Here is an 18,728-nt window from a genome sequence, read left to right on the forward strand (position 1 = left end):
ATTTATTTGAAGTTCCAATTCACTTAATAATTTGAAGCAAAATTATAAATGTAGGGCATTCAAGTGCTTCCTAAAATATGGTTATCCATTTTTCCTGATGGTAGATTAAGATGTGCTCCTGTCAATCATTGTAGACTTACTTATGCCTGTCTAAGTCAATACAGACTACATATATGATTAACAAATTAGAGTATTTTCTTCATAGATAATACATGGTTTCAAAACGCTTTTCAATATTTCCCCTCATGGACCTCCTAGAAAGTAATGAAAAATGATCTTTCTAAAATAAACTCTTTCTTCTACCATGGACAGTCTCTTTCCTGTTCTTTCTGTTTTAAAATATTCAATAATTTATGTCCATCTCAAGTCTACATATTATAAATAATGATTTCAACAATACTACTCAAAAATTCTAATATTCTATTCAAAATGGTAACAAGGCAATGGACATAATTTTATAAATGACACACCATCTTGTATACCATATTATTCCCTATAAAAATTATTGTCTCATAATTACAAAATAACAAGATAACATGTTACTTTCACCTTCTTCAGAATCATGCAAAATCAGAGCTTCGTCAAAGAGTTCGTACTTCTGGGGCTTTCTCAGAACCCAAACGTTGAGAAGATACTATTTGTTGTATTTTTGTTCATCTACCTGGCAACTGTTTGGGGCAACATGATGATTGTGGTGACCATTGTCTATAGTCCTGCACTACTGAGCTCCCCCATGTACTTCTTCTTGATATTTTTGTCCTTACTGGATGCATGCACTACTTCTGCTGTCACACCCAAGATGATTATACACTACTTTTATGAGAGGAAGACCATCTCCTTTGAATGTTGCATGACACAACTGTTTGCTCTCCACTTCTTCCCTGGAGCAGAGGTAATTGTCCTGGCAGCCATGGCCTATGATCGATACGTGGCCATTTGCAAGCCCTTGCACTACTCTTCCATCATGAACAGGTGGCTCTGTGGCACTCTGGTGGGGGTAGCCTGGGTAGGAGGCTTCTTGCATGGCATCATCCAAATTATCTTCATTTTGCAGCTGCCCTTTTGTGGACCAAATGTCATTGATCATTTTGCATGTGACTTGTTCCCGTTACTGAAGCTTGCCTGTACTGACACACACATTTTTGTTATTTTGGTGTTTGCCAACAGTGGGTCTATCTGCATCATCATCTTCTCCTTGTTGCTTGTCTCCTATGCTGTCATCTTGTTCTCTCTGAGAGCACACAGCTCTGAAGGAAAACACAAAGCTCTCTCCACCTGTGGATCCCACATTACGGTGGTGCTTTTGTTCTTTATCCCATGCTTACTACTATACGCACGACTTACATCTCCATTATTTTTTGAGAAGGAAATGTTTTTATTTAATGTTATCTTTACACCATTGCTTAACCCCATTGTTTACACTTTCAGGAATAAAGAAATGAAAAATGCTATCAGGAAAATGTGGAGGAGATTTAGAGTTTCTGACCAGTATTAAAATATTTCATTTACATGGAGAGGTTGATTGCTTAGGTCATAACTGTGCTTGCTTTAGTCAAAAGGACCTTCATTTGTATCCTATGTACCAAGCCCTGCAGAGCAGAACACCTTAACACTGTGTTGGAGAGGCAGGGTCACTGGAATTCCAGTGGCTCACTGAACAGCTAGTTTATTTTAAAATATTTTATTATTTTTATTTTATGTGTATGAGTGTATTCCTTGCATGTATGTGAGTACACCCATGTCATGCAACTCAGTGGAGGTCAGAAGAGAGTTTCAGAATCCCCTGGAACTGTAGTTAAGTGTAGGAGGAAGTGCAGCGTGAACAACCAGTGTATGTGTGTTGCAAACACACCAAAAACATCCTGCTGAGGCAAACCTGTCTTTTGCCAAAAGACATAGAGACAGCTGACACAAAAATGGCCTGATTCAGAGAGCCAATGAGAAACAGACACGACCTATCAGTGGACCAATGGGACACTGGGAGGGGGGATATAAAGGAGCCCCATATCCACAATAAACGAGTCTGCATCTGCTTGCACAGCCTGCTTCTCACCTGACTCCTGGAGTCTGTGTCATCACTCCATGTCAGTACTACACCCTCCAGGAGGGCCCAGGATACCCGCAACATCTGGTGCTCAATGTGGGGCTTGAACCCATGACCCTGAGATTAAGAGTCTCATGCTCTACCCTGGTTCCCAACGTGGGATCCACATGCTGGCATGGGCATTGACCTTCTTGGGTTCTGGCTATCATTGCAGTAGCCTCTTTTCTCTTCCGGACGGTGTTCTTTACACTTTTCTGCTGGCCGTGCATTGACCACTCCGGAGATTGGCCTTAGTGCCGCTTTCTCCACCCATGACCACCTGGGCACCTCTCCCCCACTTTCTTTGGTGTTGCGAGATGCCCCCTGCCTGAAGTTTCGGTAAGTGGGCCCCTACATGTTACATGTGCCTTTGGTTCTCCCATGGGTGAGCATGAGAACCCTCACCTTCCCTTTTCCCTTGTCCTGTCTGTAGATTAAGGAGGTACATATTTTGCTTTCGTTGGGCCTGGCACCTCCACATAAAGGCTGACCCCCTAGGAGGTGGAACCCAGGAGTGGCCCCCACTACCACTCCCTGTCTCGAGACACCGTGTAGGCATATGGCCATGGCCTAAGGAACCACAGAAGTCCCCCACTGAGCACAAGACATTTGGGTCCGCCACATTCTCTTTGTTTGTCTAAGAATTAACATGGGTAATCTGGCCCCCAGCTGTAGGGAACCCCACATCAGGGCATTAAAATCCCTCCTTGTCACCTGAGGTCTTAAAGTTAAAACCAATGACCTAGATGCTTTCTGGAATGAGGTTACTATCCTAGCATCATGGGTGACTCTGGAAAATTTATGGGACCCTGACCTCTGGAGGCAACGTTTTCTTCCTCACTAAAAATGGGAGATCTACTCAGGTGTCATCCCACCTGCCTCATTTGTCCCCATTCTCCTGGTCATCATAGCTAGCCTAATTCCTTTGGTCCTACTCATCCTTGTCAAGTGTCTCTTTCAGCATGCCCGATGGCAAAAACACATCAACAGAGCCATACTCCAGGTCCTCTTGGCACTTCAACACACAGGTGGCGATCCTCCCTGTGAGGTCCTATAGGCCTGGCTCACGGAACTTCATGAGGCCTCTGTCTAATTGCCTTCCCAAATCACCCTGGTGGGCTCATACCCAAAGAGGTCACCCTTTGAGGGTCTGTAGTCAATGACAGGTAAGAGCTTGCTAACCAAGCCAACCTAAGACAGGCACGGTCCATAATACTGGGGACCCCCTGAAGTGGAGCCAACAATTCCAAGCCTAAGAATCTTGGCTCCCACTAGAGCTTCACAAAAAGAAAAAAGGTGGATATATATAGGAGGAAGTGTGGCCTGAATAACCAGTGTGTGCGTGCAGCAAACGCACCAAAAACATCTGGCTGGGGCAAACCTGTGTTCTGCCAAAAGACATAGAGACAGCTGACACGAAAATGGCCTGATTCAGAGAGCCAATGAGAAACAGACATGACCTATCAATGGACCAATAGGACACTGGGAGGGGGATATAAGGGAGCCCCATACCCACAATAAATGAATCTGCAGCTACTCGCACTGCCTGCTTCTCACCTGACTCCCGGAGTCTGCGTCGTGACTCCCGGAGTCTGTGTCGTGACTCCATGCCAACTCTACCCCGTCCAGAAGGCCCCAGGACACCTGCAACAATTAAGCATGGTTCATAGCTGCCACGTGGGTGCCGGGCATTGAACCCGGGTCCTCTGCAAGAGCAGTCAGTGCTCTTAACTGCAGAGCCATCTCTCCAGCCCCTATTTTAAATTTCTTGTCCAGTGGTCCCACAGACTTTCAAAGAATCCTGGTCATTGCCTCTGTCTTGGTTACTAACCAGAAGTTGCTCATAAAACCCTATTTTCGAAGGCTCTACATTACATGAGTCATATTAAAAATCAGGAGAAATCAAACTGGTACTAACTACAAATCTTCATCTCTACTGGCTAGGTTTTACAGAGCTGGAAGGTGCTATGAATGTTACTTGAAGAAAAACTAATCTTTAACCTTACCCAAATGTGAATCTGCCTTCTTCAACAGCAACTGGCCTGGAAAGACATGATTTCTGGTGCAAAAGTGGTGCAATTATTATGGAGTAACTAATCACATTTCACATTCTAATTGAATTTAAAGCCTACTTCATAAGATGGAGCCCATATCTGACTCTGATATCAGGCCTGGGAACATGTGGCTAAACAGTACACAGGCTATAGGGAAGTGCTTAATACAATTATTCTGTTAAATATACTTACTATTAAAGTGACTCCTAATGACTTACGTTATACCTACAGATTAATGAATGTCTCAATTCTCACCAGAAAAAGTTTTCTTATGCAGAAGATTGTGATTTACATAGAAATCCAGAACTGGCCAATGTGGAGAGAATAAGAGACTTCAGAGTGATTATCTGTGAATTGGACACGTATTTCAAGCTTCTACATCCCAAAGGCTCAGAAATCATTGTGGAAGAGGGAACAGAATAATTATAGAAGCCAGAAGTGGTGGATGACCACAAAGAAACAGATATTTCCAGACAAATGATAGGTTACTCATATGAACTCACAGCAAAGATGATAGCATGAACAAGTACCACATAAACTCAAGCCACACAAAATCCCAGCATGTTAATGGGTAAGAGGGTAAGAAACGCAAACCCTACCTGAATATGTGAAACTGATGGTTACTGAGAAAGGAAGAGTCAGTCCTTTTTAAGGATGTGACTCTTGGTAGGTTAGCTATTCTCTAGTTAATGGATCCACACTGCAGGATATTTGATGACAAAAATTTGACTCTATAAGAGAGTACCTGAAATTGGAACAAGAGTAGTAAAGAGTGTACACATAGTGGGTAGCATTCAAATATGATCAAACAATAGTGTATGAAATTTTCAGAAATCCAATATAAAAGAATAAATATATGACTAAATGTTTGATAGAAAGTAATAGAGATGTTTGATATTGCACATACTAATGTCTAACTCTGTTTTATGACTATAGCTTTTTAATATTGTCTGAGATCTGGTAAGGTGATCTTGCTGGCAGTGCACTTTTTTCCTCAACATTACTTTGACGATTAGGGTTTTTGTGATTTTAAATGAATATTAGGATGTTTTTCTAGCTGTATGAAGAATTTCGTGGGTATTTTGATTGGTTTTGCATTGAGTCTGTTGATTGCTTTCAGTAAGATGGTCATTTTCACAATATTAGTTCTACCAATCCATGAGCATGGTAGGTGCTTCCGTCTCATGGTGTCTTCCTCTATCTCTTTTTTAGAGAATTTTTTTTCATTTTGGAGAACTTTAATATATTTGGTTAGGTTTGTTCCCAGATATTCATTTTTCAGGGGTGGTGGTGACATGAATGGGAGGGCTTACTTGAATGCATTTTCTGATTGATCGGTATTGGTATATAGAAAGGCTACTGATTTTTTTTAAGCTGATTTTTTGTAACCTGCCTCTTTACTGAAAACGCTAATCATTTCTATCAGTTTTCTGGTGGGACTTTTGGAATATTTTTTGTATAATATATTGTCTTCAAGTAGTAATAATTTGATTCTTCTTTTCCAGTTACTACTCCTTTAATTTCTTTCTCTTGTCTTATTGCTCTATTAAGAGCTTCAAGCACTAAATTGTAAAGGAGTGGAGATAGTGCACAATCTTGTCTCGTTCCTGATTTTAATGGGAATGCTTCTGAGTTTTTTCCATTTAGAATGATGTCAACTGTGGATTTGTTGAATACAGATTTAATTGTGTTAAGGTACATTCCCTACAGTACAATTTCCTCTAGGACTTTTAACATGAATGAATGTTGGATTTTGTCAAAGACCTTTTCTGCATCTATTAACATGACCATATGATTTTTGCCTCTAAGTCCAATTATATGATTTATTGCATTTATTGACATATATTGAACCATTTCTGCATCTCTGGGATAAAACTGACTTGTTCATGGTGAATGATCTTTTTGATGTGTGTCTGTATGCAGTTTGCAAGTATCTTGTTGAGAATCTTTGTGTCTATGCTCATTAAGGATGTGGGACTTTAGTTTTCTCTTTTTGGTTGCCCTTGAATTGTCTGTCAGAGTTGTCCAAGAGGCAACTAAAATGATACAGGCTATTGATGGAGCCCTTGGTTATGTTCAAGAATTTGGGGATAAGACCACACTCCTGAAGATTGGATGTACTTTGGGCACAGGACTTGGAGTAATGGAGCTGGAACTGACTTGGAACCCTTCTCCCTGAGGACTAGCTCTCATAGCACAGAGGGTACTATATGAGTTTGTAAATCAATGATCCAACTCAGCTCTAAAGCCTAATAACCTAAATGATTGGCACAGAAAACAAACTACCGCTATTGGTGCAGTAGAAGCTCTGTTATCTGAGTGATAACCAACAGTTAACTAACTGGACTTAAAGCCCTCTAAATGGGAGGTTACTCATAGGTGGCACTGTAATTATAGCCAAATGTACATGCCTGGAGAGTTCATAGATCCTAGAACAAATCCTCTGTGTCCCCAAAGGGCCTGGTCCCTCCAAGGGGCGGGGCCTGGTGCAGAGAATTGACTGCAGAGAGTCAGCCCACAGAGAGAGGGGCTTTTGGTCCCATCTTGGACAGAAGCAGAGCAGCTGGGTGTGTGAGAAAAGAATGGCCTGGGTGTTTTGCCTGGGTGGATGTGATGAAAGGGGGCATTTACCAACCTGGGGCGAGACTACAAGTCCACAAGGCATGGGCAAAAGCTAATGGTGTCTATGGGTGGCACGGAAGTGATCTGGGCCAGCCACTGCTGAGTGGTAGAGCAGGAGTGGCCAGCCAGGTATCTGCCTTTTTGGAAGCTCTGGGTGTTTGCCTTTGTAAGTTACTCCATTTCCCCCTACCCAAGATATAAAATGAAAATTTCAGATAAAGATATTTTATGTGGTTTGTCTAATAGCACCTGGAGCAAGTGACCCTGAAGAGAGTGAGGGCGGGTCAAACAGAAAGCAGGAAGGAGAAAATTTAGTGGGACACCCTCTCTCTAATAATTCTAGAGAAATGAAATTTCTTACCATATGATAAATATGGAGTGTATATTTGCAGAGAATTGTATTGTATATCACTCATCAAAGAAACTTCTTTTTGCAACAGAAGGAGGCTATTAGAGTCCCACAACTGATCACACATGGAGAATATGCATCTTAGATATGCCCAGTCCTAGGTGACACTTCTACAGTGGGACTTCTACACCTAAGTCTCATATAACAGAGCAGAACAAGGGGTGGAGAGAATTCTAGTGCATCCCTCAACTTTTACCAGTGAAGCTTCCATATACAACAGGGAGTGGTACACACAGAAGACCATAATTGACTAATTTCTAAAGTGTAAGAGACTGCAAAGTATGTGTACCTGGATGGGACTCCTAGATTAAAAATAAATCACCCACAGCTCAGGGACCACTGAAAAAGAGAGGGTGGAAAAATTTTAAGAGCCAGGGATGGTCTGTTAACGTAGGGAAAGAGCAGTTTTCAGAATACTGGAACCTTGCTCATCTAAACTGAGGTAATGTTGGCATTGTGCAAAAGATCTTTGCTGACTCAATCAGACTAGGGCCCAGCAAGGAGCAAGGAAAATAGGAGGCGGGCCCCAGGCATAACCTGGAACTTTTGGCAACTGATTACTGCTGGGTGAGGGAGAGTAGTTCTTCTTTAAGACCTCTATCTAGATAGCCTAACTAGACTCCAGTGGATGAACTTGCATTGAAGGACCTGTGGGAACAATTGCTTGACTAGATAAGACTTAACATATAGAACATAATACATCATGTCCAGTGGGGGGTATGGGAGGCATGGATGGGGGATGGGGTCCAATTTTTATTAACTACTTTATGATATGCACAAAAACTCAATAAAAATATTATATAAAAAGAAGTAATACAGTTGCTTTTTCACTTAAATAATGAAATTGCCAGCATGGCTCCTCTGGGAATCCCATCACCACACTACCATAAAGACCCTTTCTTTCTTATTCCATAAGCCTGGAACTTCTGGAACCTCCCTCTGCTACTCACCATGTATATTCTGTCCTCCCCACCCCTATGCAGCCATTTCTCCTGCAATGTCACTGCTCTGAGCCCTGGTTAGGCATATCTCTCCCTCACCCCATAGGTCTGCTTGCTTCTCTAGGATCTTGTTACCAATTACTGACAAACCAACAGGCTTTTCTAGAAACTTATGTCCCCAGGCCTCAATCTAGACCCACTCAGTCCAAACCCATGATCCTCCAGTTCCTCCAACATCTTCCTTCCTAAAAGAATCCAGGTAGGCCCTGCCCTTCAGGAACTCACAGACCAACTGAAAACACACATGATCACAACCTCTTCCAATTATCTGTTGGCTACAGCTTAATCAAGGTAGTGCAACTAGACTTGGAGAGCCACACCAGATGAGAGCAAAGGAGAGGACCAGCAAGGTATGTACTCATATTTGGTCATGTCTCTTAGCTCAGCTATTAGTTGATCCTGAAAAGAAGAATATAGAACCTATAGCCTTCAATACCGTTTTAAAGAAAGAAAATAAGGCCAGGTGTGTGGTGGCACACGCCTTTAATCCCAGCACTCAGGAGGCAGAGGCAGGTAGAACTCTGTGAGTTCAAGGCCAACCTGGTCTACATAGTGAGTTCCAGGACAGCTGGGGCTACAGGGAGACCCTGTCTCAAAAAGACCAAAAAGTAAATAAAAGAAAGAAAGAAAGAAAATAATGTTTCAACTTCTTCCAACATAACCCTGTAATGGTACATTTTATATGGCTACACCAAAAGAAGAAAGGCGATTTGAGCAACAAGAAAAGAATGCTGACCTAACAATCATTTTCAGATGTACAAGACTCAGAGAGAATCAAAAGGAGGAAGAAAAAGGGAGACATCTTGTTCCCCTTCAAAATTAATGATCTCATAGTCATGAACACACATGAGAATGATCTTTCAGGACAATAATTACAATGAAAAGCTATAACTATGGTCAAACAACTTGAATAGGTTATGAATAAATTTAAAGACAGCAGGTAGCTGAATGAACTGTGTAAGTCAATCTAGGAAATGAAAATAGAAATGAAGAGAAACAACTGCTGAAGAAAAGCCACATTAAAATGACTGTGGAAATGAAAAACTCAGTAAGCCAAATGCAAACCTCAGTTGAAATGTTCAGCAATAGATTGGATCATGTGCAAACAGGGAATCAGGGCTGCAAGATAAAGGAATGGGTCCATCAGTAAAGATCAATGAGACAATGTTAAAACTACAGTAAGCATGGAAGAGCTCCAGGATACCATGGAAAGACCTAACCATTGAGTTAGGTATGGGAATAGACAAAGGAGAAGAATACCAGAGCAAAGGCAGGGAGAGTATGCTCAATAACATAACTGGAAATATATATATATATTTATATATTTATAAATGTTTATATAATCATCTATGTACGCTCCAACTATCTACCTATGTTAGGGGGAAGTAAATAAACAGACCCATAGCAAAAGACTGAAAAACATATATGGAAAATTTTCCCAAGTATGAAAGCCCAAGACTGGAACGATTCAGTGCATATACGTGACAGACCTTTAACAGTAAATCTTATAAAAATTTTTTCATAAGTAGGAAAAGAAGAAACCCCTTCAAACTCTCTCTCTCTCTCTCTCTCTCTCTCTCTCTCTCTCTCTCTCTATGTATCTCCCTGTAGCCCTAGTTTGTCTGGAATTCTCAATGGATACCAGGCTGGCATTAATCTCATAGTGATTTGCCTAACTCTGACTTGAAGTGGTGAATTTAAAGATATGAACCACCACACCCAAATCAAAATTTTTATAAGACAGTATTATGAGGACCAAAAACAACCAAAATCATATAAACACCAGACAACCACAAGAAAAATAATTGCTCTGATGGACATACATTCTGAATTCTCAAAACAAATTATGTTTACAAATGGAATTCAAGATCGCCTCAAAAGATATTTCACATCAATCAGTTTTGCTTCATTTGAGAGATTCAGTGAGGGTTCAACATACATAAATCAATAAACATAATCTACCATATTAATGCACTCAAGGAAAGAAACCACATGACTATCACATTAGGTACAGAAAAGACCTTTGGAAGCGTCTAAAATCCCTTCATGATAAATGCCCTGGAGATTCCACAGCTTTAGGAGAAATGGCTAAAGATAGTAAAGATAATAAAAACAAGCCCATAGACAGCATCACATTAAATAGAAAAACACTTTAAGTGTCATAGAGGAACAGGAGACAGAGACAATATTAATGCATCTCTCAACTCTGACTAGTGAAGCTGCCTCATGCAACAGAGGGTAATCAGCCGAGTAACCATGCCTGCATTAAGCGTGCAATGGCTCCCCTCTGTGGAGGGCATGGCTTCCGGACAGTCTCTGTCCCAAGGAGGAGCACTAGGCTCAACTTTTTTCTTGTTATTTTCAGTAATTCTCAGCTGTTCCATGACACTATCTAGATCCTCGGAATCATATTCCTCCTCCTCTACTTTCGAAGAAGCACTACATGCACTGAGTTGAGACACTTCCTCTTTTGCTTCTTCTAAAGCTTGAGCTCCTTGGGCTATATCTGCCTCATACTTCCCTGTTTTGTCTGCTAAACAGGTCCGCACCAAAGTCCAAATAGCTAGGGTACCTCTAGGGAGGGGGTTTTTAGCATCTAATAACTCTTTTCCTAATCGCTCCCAAGAGGCAGCAGCTACAGACCCCTCCTCAAGAAACCACGGGGCCTCTGCTGTGACGGTATCCAAGAACTTTTCAACCGTCTCAGCCTTCAGCTTAATCCTGCCACGCTTTAAAAGCTGCACTAGCGTGATGTGCACTTTCGCTTTCGATCCGCCAGCACCCATTTTCTCTAGGTTGCTTCTCCATCCCTTTTCTTAGGGATCTTTAGTCTCCGTCCCTTTTCCTAGGGATCTTTAGTCTCCGTTCCACCTTGTGGAAACTTTCCCTTCGTTCCCTCTTAGGGGAACTTTTGCTAGCACTATTGTTTTGTTTTTTAATTACAACTCCGGAGCATCAGGTTCCCCGGACTGGCCACCAACTGCCGCTAACAGCGACTCCAACCAGCAGAGTCGAGGCAAGGACAAAACGAACACCAAGGCAGGGTTCAAGCTTCTACCCACTTTATTGCGCAGCACAATCCCTTATATCTTCCAAAAGGACCAATCACAAACATGCACACACGTAGCATACAGCAGTGGAGACAATTCATTGGTCCACACAGTCAGACCACGCTCGAGGATGTCATAGATCAGGCAGGCGGCGCATGATAGGGCGCATTGCGCTTGCGTGTTCTGGAGTAACAAGCAAGGATAGCGAGGCTTGGCGGTTAGCCAGGGCGCCATCTTTGGCCGACTCGGCTGTGCCTGCTTCCCACATAACCACAGTTGGTTTAAGTGCAGGGAATAAGCCTACAGAGTACATGTCCCTGAATAAGACATGCACATCAGTCCTCTGCCAAGCAGAGCTCAGGGGCCATTGAAGAAGACAGAGTGGGGAAACTATAATCTCTGAGGGTGGTGGGAGATCACAAGGAAAGAGTTTTCTGCTGGGAAGTTACTCATATGAACTTACAGTAATTGTTCCAGGAGCACAAGACCCTTGTAAGTTCAAACTAGGCAAAATCCAAGCACAGAAGATATAAGAAGCTCCAAACTTAGCTGAGAAACTATTGGCAGGTAATGACTACTGGGAGAGGGAGAGCTGATTGTCCTTAAGGGTATAACACTAGAGAGGTTGACCAAGCTACAGTGAATGGACATTTGTGGACAGAAACTTGGCTTAATATGCCTTAGCATACAAGATGGAATGCATGAAAACTGTTGGGGGACTATGTGGGCATAGATTAGGGAGTAGGTATAAATATGATCAAGATATACTCTGTGAAATTCAGAAAAAAAATTATTAAAAAATAAAAGCATATATATAAATATGTATTATTTAACATATTAATTAATTATTTATTTAAATATCATTCCCCTCCACACAATAAAGCATAGTGTACTTTAGAACTCCATTTTCTAATTTGGGATTAAATGGAATATACATTTAATATACATTCGAGAGGATAAATATTTAAAAATGATTCTAAACATGTATAAGTAAATAATGTTATCTGCACAAAACTCTGAAATGTTAAAAATGAAGCAAAGAAGGGAAAAGTGAAATCAATATTTTGTAATGTATGGTATTTCTTTAAGGGTAAGCATTGGGGTCCCCTCCTGAAAGCTGGAGCTATGGTCACCAACTTTAAGTTTGAGCTGTGGTCCCCTCCCACAAACCTGGGGCTCAGGGACAATTGCCAGGGGTGGGACATGACCATAAGGAAACAAAGTCATCCAGGCTTCTGGGAATTTGCTAAAATGAACTTGCAGCAATGGTGTCAGCATGAACAAGACCCATGTAGAATCAATCAGACAAAAACCCAGCATACAACTGGAGAAAGAGGTAATAGGCCCCAAACTTAGCCAAGGAAGTATTTGCAGCTTAACACTGCTGGTTGAGGGGGTGTTGATCTTATTTAGGTAATGAATCTAGACAGGCTGACTAGATTCTAGTGGATTAACTTGTATCAAGGGACATCTGAGTACATAAATTTGGCCTGATAGATCTTGAAATTCATTTTGGGGGGTCTGTTGATTATGTAGATGGGAGAAGGGTGTCTAAACATGATTAAAAGGTGTCATATGAAACACACAAATATTCAATGAAATATATACATTAAGAGTTTTAAAAATGGATACCCTATTGAAAAGGAAAAGTGATTGGACAGTTGAAATTTGAAGACAAGTTGTTTTCAAAAGAACAACAATCTAGTTTTCATTGGAATAAGAGTAACTATGCCCTGATGGCAAGATCTCACACATCAAAAGCCTCAAACTTGTGAAATGTGAACTAATTAAAGAAGGAAAACAGAAAGTGAGAATGCAATTGAAGGTGAGCACTTCTTGAAACCAAACTTGTTTCTGAGAATTAAGACACAGAAGGAGACACAGCCATGATCCAAGTTTGTCAGGCTATGCCTAGAACTTCCAAAAATTGAAGCAGCACTGTCCACACGATATTTGTTTTGGAGGTCTGACAGATGTAGACTGGAGGCACTTCGTTGGATGGTTTTAGAGAAAAGATACCATCAGGCAATTCAGTTATGGCCAGAATCATTGCAAATGAGCAGTGGCAACATTCCCTTGGAGGGGACTCCTAGAGAATAAGCTGTGAAGATGAAGCCCAAGTTGCAATGGAGATCCCAGGACTAGAGATGCCAGCATCACAAGATGGCTGTCTAGGGGCCTTGTATGCACAGAGTGGAGTACACACAGGAGAGAGGCTCCTTGTAGCAGTGATAGAGTAGACGACAATACCTATTCCATTTTAAGTCCCTGGTGATCCTTTCCATGTCCCAACGTGCTTGAGGGCTTGGAGCTTTAGGATTTTCTCTTTGCTTTGTCCAGTTTTGGTCTTTTTGGTGTACTTCTCACTTTAGATGTACAAATTTTTCATTTTAGAAATATAACATTTATGTTGTGTCATGTATGTGTTATGTGTGTTATTTGATTTTCCTTCATAGGAGCTCAAATTTAAGAATAAACACTATTCACTAGTGTTCCCATGTTCACATTTCTAGAAGATGTTATGCATGCTAAATTTTAAGGGAAGAAAATTGCCAACGATTTTCTTAGATATAGATCTTATAAGCTAGGACATTGACACACAAGGTAAGATTGGTCTCCTAGCATAAAAGTGGAATGACTCTTTTGGGGAAGGGGCTTAACCAATTGCTTTCAGATATTACTTGAGATACATTAAAAAGAAGGAGACTGGTACCTCTGACTGAAAACCTGGCCTAAGGCTATCACTTAATGAGGTTCCAAACCCTAAGGGAGAATCAACAAATTTTGGCAAAAGGACAAGGTGTCAACTTGCTTCATAAATATTCATGTTTATTTCCATATAACCTCCAACAATTTCGGCTTTCAGTTTTGAACAGGAATTTTCTTTTGACACTAGGCTAGGGTTAATGAAAAGACTCTTAACTCTCTGAAGGGCTGAGAATAAATGTCCTAAGAATGCTCTTCCCTAAATGAGACAAGAATGTGACCCCTTTCAAGATCAAGGACTAACTCAGAATAAAGGACATAATAGAATATGAGGCAAGGATGATATGGAAAGTGCAATGTAATGTTGTTTGCAGGATATGACACAGCCATTCAGTCTATAAAGAATATCAACTGTGGATACTTCTACCAGACTGGTGCAAGATTTAGATATCATAGACAGAGGAGTCTCATCCTTCCCTGAGCAGCTACTGATAATAAGTGTTTGCAAATGAAGAGATGTCGTTCCTCATACATGTGGTCACAAGTCAGATAGCAATTTCCTTTAAATATCCCCTTACCATGTTCATTCAGACCAGTCTAATGAAAGCCTTTGCATTTAGAAAGACACGCACAGCCACAGATACAGATACACACACACACACACACACACACACACACACACAATGTGTATGTTGAGAGAGAGGAGAGAGAGAGCTGGGTTTTAATTAGTTGGTGAGAAGAAGGAAGTCAGCAGAATTAGTAAGGGAAAAGAGAATTGTGTGCATATAACAAATTACACTGAAATTTTCAGAGCTAACAAAAAATAAAAAAAGTTTTAAAAAAAGTAAAAATAATGCACAAAGATTCTTAGAGGAACTAAATATTCAAAGTTATATTTAACTCTTGATATATTTCTACATAAAATATTTTTGATGAAAATTTCCTGCTTCTGTTTTTCCAAAACAATGTGTATTTTCATTCTGATGAATTCGTGATTGTCTTGTGACAGAAGGCATCGTGAATACGTTCTTCAAAGATCTATAATATTCTGTTCATTATAAATTTCTTATTCTGGAATGATGGTATATAAAATCATTAAAAATAAAACAGTTTCCTAGTTAAAAAATAAAAATACAATATATCATTGAGTGAACATAAAATAATTGTGAATATTCTTTCAAGAGAAAATGTGCACACAAATCTGCCTTGGACTGTCATGGGACCAGAAATTTCCAAACCCTGTGGGGACTAGACTCAGTCTCACAGATTCATGGTGTCTCAGGGAAAGCTATATATAAACATTTGCAGTGAAGGAGGAATTTGGGATCCTTTTTCTTTTGCTTTATTTTGTTCAGAGACCATGATGAACATAATTTGAATAGCACAGGTAAGAGTCTCCATTTTAATTGCCATGACTGCTCTCCTTCTTCCTTTTAGAGAGGAGAGAACAGTTGGATACAGAGCATTTTGAACACCAGTCAATGGACATTTGACCACAGAAAATAAATGTTTACCTTCAGAGTTTTCATAGAAGTGACACATGCATGGTGAGATTCATAAGACACATTTCTCCATTTTGTGACAAAGTGATTTAACATTTGGATGTGGTGTTCAAGCTACTATGTTTAAAGAAACCATGGAATTTTCACTTCATAACTATTTTTTCTTAAGAGAGTTATCTATTCTCTGGTGCTTAGATTCTTTACCTCAGCAAAGACTGTATGGCCAAAGTCAGTGGTTAGAAAACTAGTTGAAATGATACTTGGTGAAACCAGAGAACAGAACTTCATTATTAATATTGGCAGAAGCTCCCATAGTGCCCAAAAAAACATTCTAATATTATAAACACCTTCCCTTCCCTCCCTCCGTTCCTCCCTCCTCTCCTTCCTTCCTTCCATCTTCTTTTCCTTCCAGTCAGTTCCTTCTCTTACTTCCGTCTGAGTGATTATTCCAAGTTTAATGGAATTAAACATATTTTTGACTTTCCAGTTTCAAAATGAAGTAAAATAATTTAGAATTTCAGCATGACAATTTTTTTTGTTATCTCTGCAACAATACTTTGATTTTCTAAATCCATGTTCATTTTCTTACTAATATGCTCAGCATTCTGATGTGTTGATCTAGAGCTAATATAATAATTTGAGTTGTGCAAAGTGAGCTGAGGTAGGAGCATGGGAGTTTGACATGCTGATGTATATCCTATAGCTATTGATAGAGAATGCAAAATGTTCTGTTTCCACAAATGTACCCTAACACATGGTACAGGAAGGAGACAAAGAGTCAGATAGTGGGACTGAATTATTAAGATTCAATTATGTCCATCTCATTTCCCCTCAGCATTAAGTTTCTGGTTCAGATATATTCAGGAAATCTACGGTGGACTCTGGAGGATAGGGAGGTACACTTCCCATGGTCACTGGTTAAGGAAATTTCTCAGAGAAAACAATTCCTTGTACAAAGTGATTAAGACCTTAATAAGACCAGGAACAGCTCTGGAATGCTCAAGTTCATACTGGTTAGAAAAAGGTCACAGAATGTTTTAAGAAAAAGAGGAGTTGTCCCTATATGAGAATAGGAATTTGAAATGAAGAAGCACATGGAGGTGGAAAAGTGTTGATGCCACAGGATGGTGTCTTACAGAAAGATTATAGCAGTATAAAAATATTAATGGCCTTAGATAGACTAATTAGACCCCAGTAGATGAACCTGCACTGAGGGACAGCTGGATACAAATGCTTGTCTTGATAGAACTTTGCGTTTATGACAACAATGCATGAAATTCCCTTGTGAGGGAATACGGGGGGTGCTAATGGGGGAGGGTGTCTAAATTTAAGATTTATTATATAAAATGCACAAAACTTGATAAAATTGTACATAAAAATATCAATGTAAGATGCTGTGCTAAATTAGCTTATTAACTCCACTTTAGTAACTTGAATGATATCCAACTCTCATAATATTTTAAAGAACTTTAAAGAAAATTGATTTTATGGAATTTGTATTTTAATATCTAATGTTAAAATATTCTTAATATTTAAAATATATTTTTGACATATTCCTGCTTAACAAAAAGCTATTTTACAAGTAAATTTATTATAATGGGCTGACTAGATGCCAATGAACACATTTACACTGAAGGAAATTTAGGCATGAACATCTGAATGAATAGGACTGAGAATGTATGGCAGAGTGTGTAGGGTTTGGTGGGGAGATAGGGGAAGGCTTGGATGGGGAGGCGGTCTGTATTTAAGTGGGAAATGTATGAAATTTAAAAAGCTCAATGAAAAATATACAAAATTTTATTTTATTTTGAGAAATTCATGCAAGTATAAAACGTATTTTGAGCATATCAATCTCTGGCTCTTAATCATCCAACTTACTCCACAACACCCCGAAACAGAAGGTGAGCAAATTTTTATTATACACAATATTATCCTTAATAAAATTTATATTAACAAAAATAAGGTAGAACAGAAGTTTTCAAGATACAATTCAGCTGTTTACACTTGACACTGCCACCCTGCTTTTCTGTGAATGCATTTCTCAATATCATGCATTAAACATGGGTAGTCTTATCTAAATTCCAAATTTTGTTTGTATTTATCTTAATTTTCAACTATAATCCTTTTATGTTGCTGAATTGAACTTAGGTTGTACATTGGGTTTGGGTCAATTATCTTCTAAATGGTTTAAAAATCATACCCTTATGTTTATAAACCAGGACTACTCTACTATCTCCATTGTGGGTGTTTAAAGTACAGATTTTGGAAATTGGCTTTAACGAAACTAATACTTTACCATTTTTAAAAATGCTGAGCATTGCAAATATAAAATGAAAAACAAAGCTAAGGTTTATGTAAACTCAGAATGACATGAGGAGTTTTTTATATTGGAAGCTCCTGGTCTTTTTTTGTCTTTATGTAAGAAGGAAAATGAAACAGGAATATGTGTGAGGAGCTACGATGGCCTTGATACAGTATTATGGATTATTAAGAACTAACAAATACTATGAATTGAAACTATGCTATCTTACTGCAATCTACAACACAAAATATTTTAACATTTGAATAAATATGAAGAAAAAATATCCATTCACTTCATGAAAAAACAAGTGTTACAATTAAAATAATCTCTGATCTCTGTAATTTTGGGGCAAATTGTATCTACTATTCTTCCTTTCCTAAGCTCTGGATTCCATCATTATTTTATGTGATTTTTCCCAAAACACTAGTGGTACTCTTCACTCTTTCATCTTTTTAGAGAGGTGAAACTGCATTCTATTAGAATTTTAGGAACATTATAAAATCTGGTCCATACTACAAAAAGATGATTTGGATTTGAATGCAAATCTCAAGAGTCTGAAGTAGATTTTTTCTCTTATATTTTTACATATATGATATGGTTATATAATGATGAGTTCCATTATGACATTTATATGCATGGGTGTCATTTCCCTGGGATCTTCTTAACCATTGTAGCTCTCTGTCTACATTGCTTTAAACCTGAAGGACAACTGTTAAATTATATAATGACCCACCTAGTCTATCTTCAGTGACTGTTGTCTGATCCAGTGTCCTTGATTTATCCGTTGATTCCTTGACTGTTGGTGCAAAGTGCACACAGAATTCATATTACAGCTGCTAGTGAGGAATTTACTTTAGAATATAAAAGAATCACTGCATACAATGTTATGTGATAGATTTATTAAAGTATGAAATTGTGTCTTTTCTCTTTAAAGGCAGTCATTAGAAGCACCTCAGTTATCTTTATTAGTATAAATATATTACTCTTTTTACTCACATA

At 39.3% G+C, this 18,728-nt stretch overlaps 1 protein-coding gene across 1 annotated transcript; it reads left to right on the forward strand.

Moving 5' to 3' along the window:
- The first annotated feature begins 562 nt into the window (after nt 1-562).
- Nucleotides 563-1,495, forward strand: LOC103734236 (olfactory receptor 4C15-like). Its single transcript, XM_008833125.1, has one exon. The coding sequence runs from the start codon at nt 563-565 to the stop codon at nt 1,493-1,495; it is 933 nt and encodes a 310-aa protein (XP_008831347.1).
- Nucleotides 1,496-18,728: the final 17,233 nt, after the last annotated feature.

Source organism: Nannospalax galili, unplaced genomic scaffold (assembly GCF_000622305.1).
Source record: "Nannospalax galili isolate Female #2095 unplaced genomic scaffold, S.galili_v1.0 scaffold2736, whole genome shotgun sequence".
Taxonomy (NCBI): Eukaryota; Metazoa; Chordata; class Mammalia; order Rodentia; family Spalacidae; genus Nannospalax; species Nannospalax galili.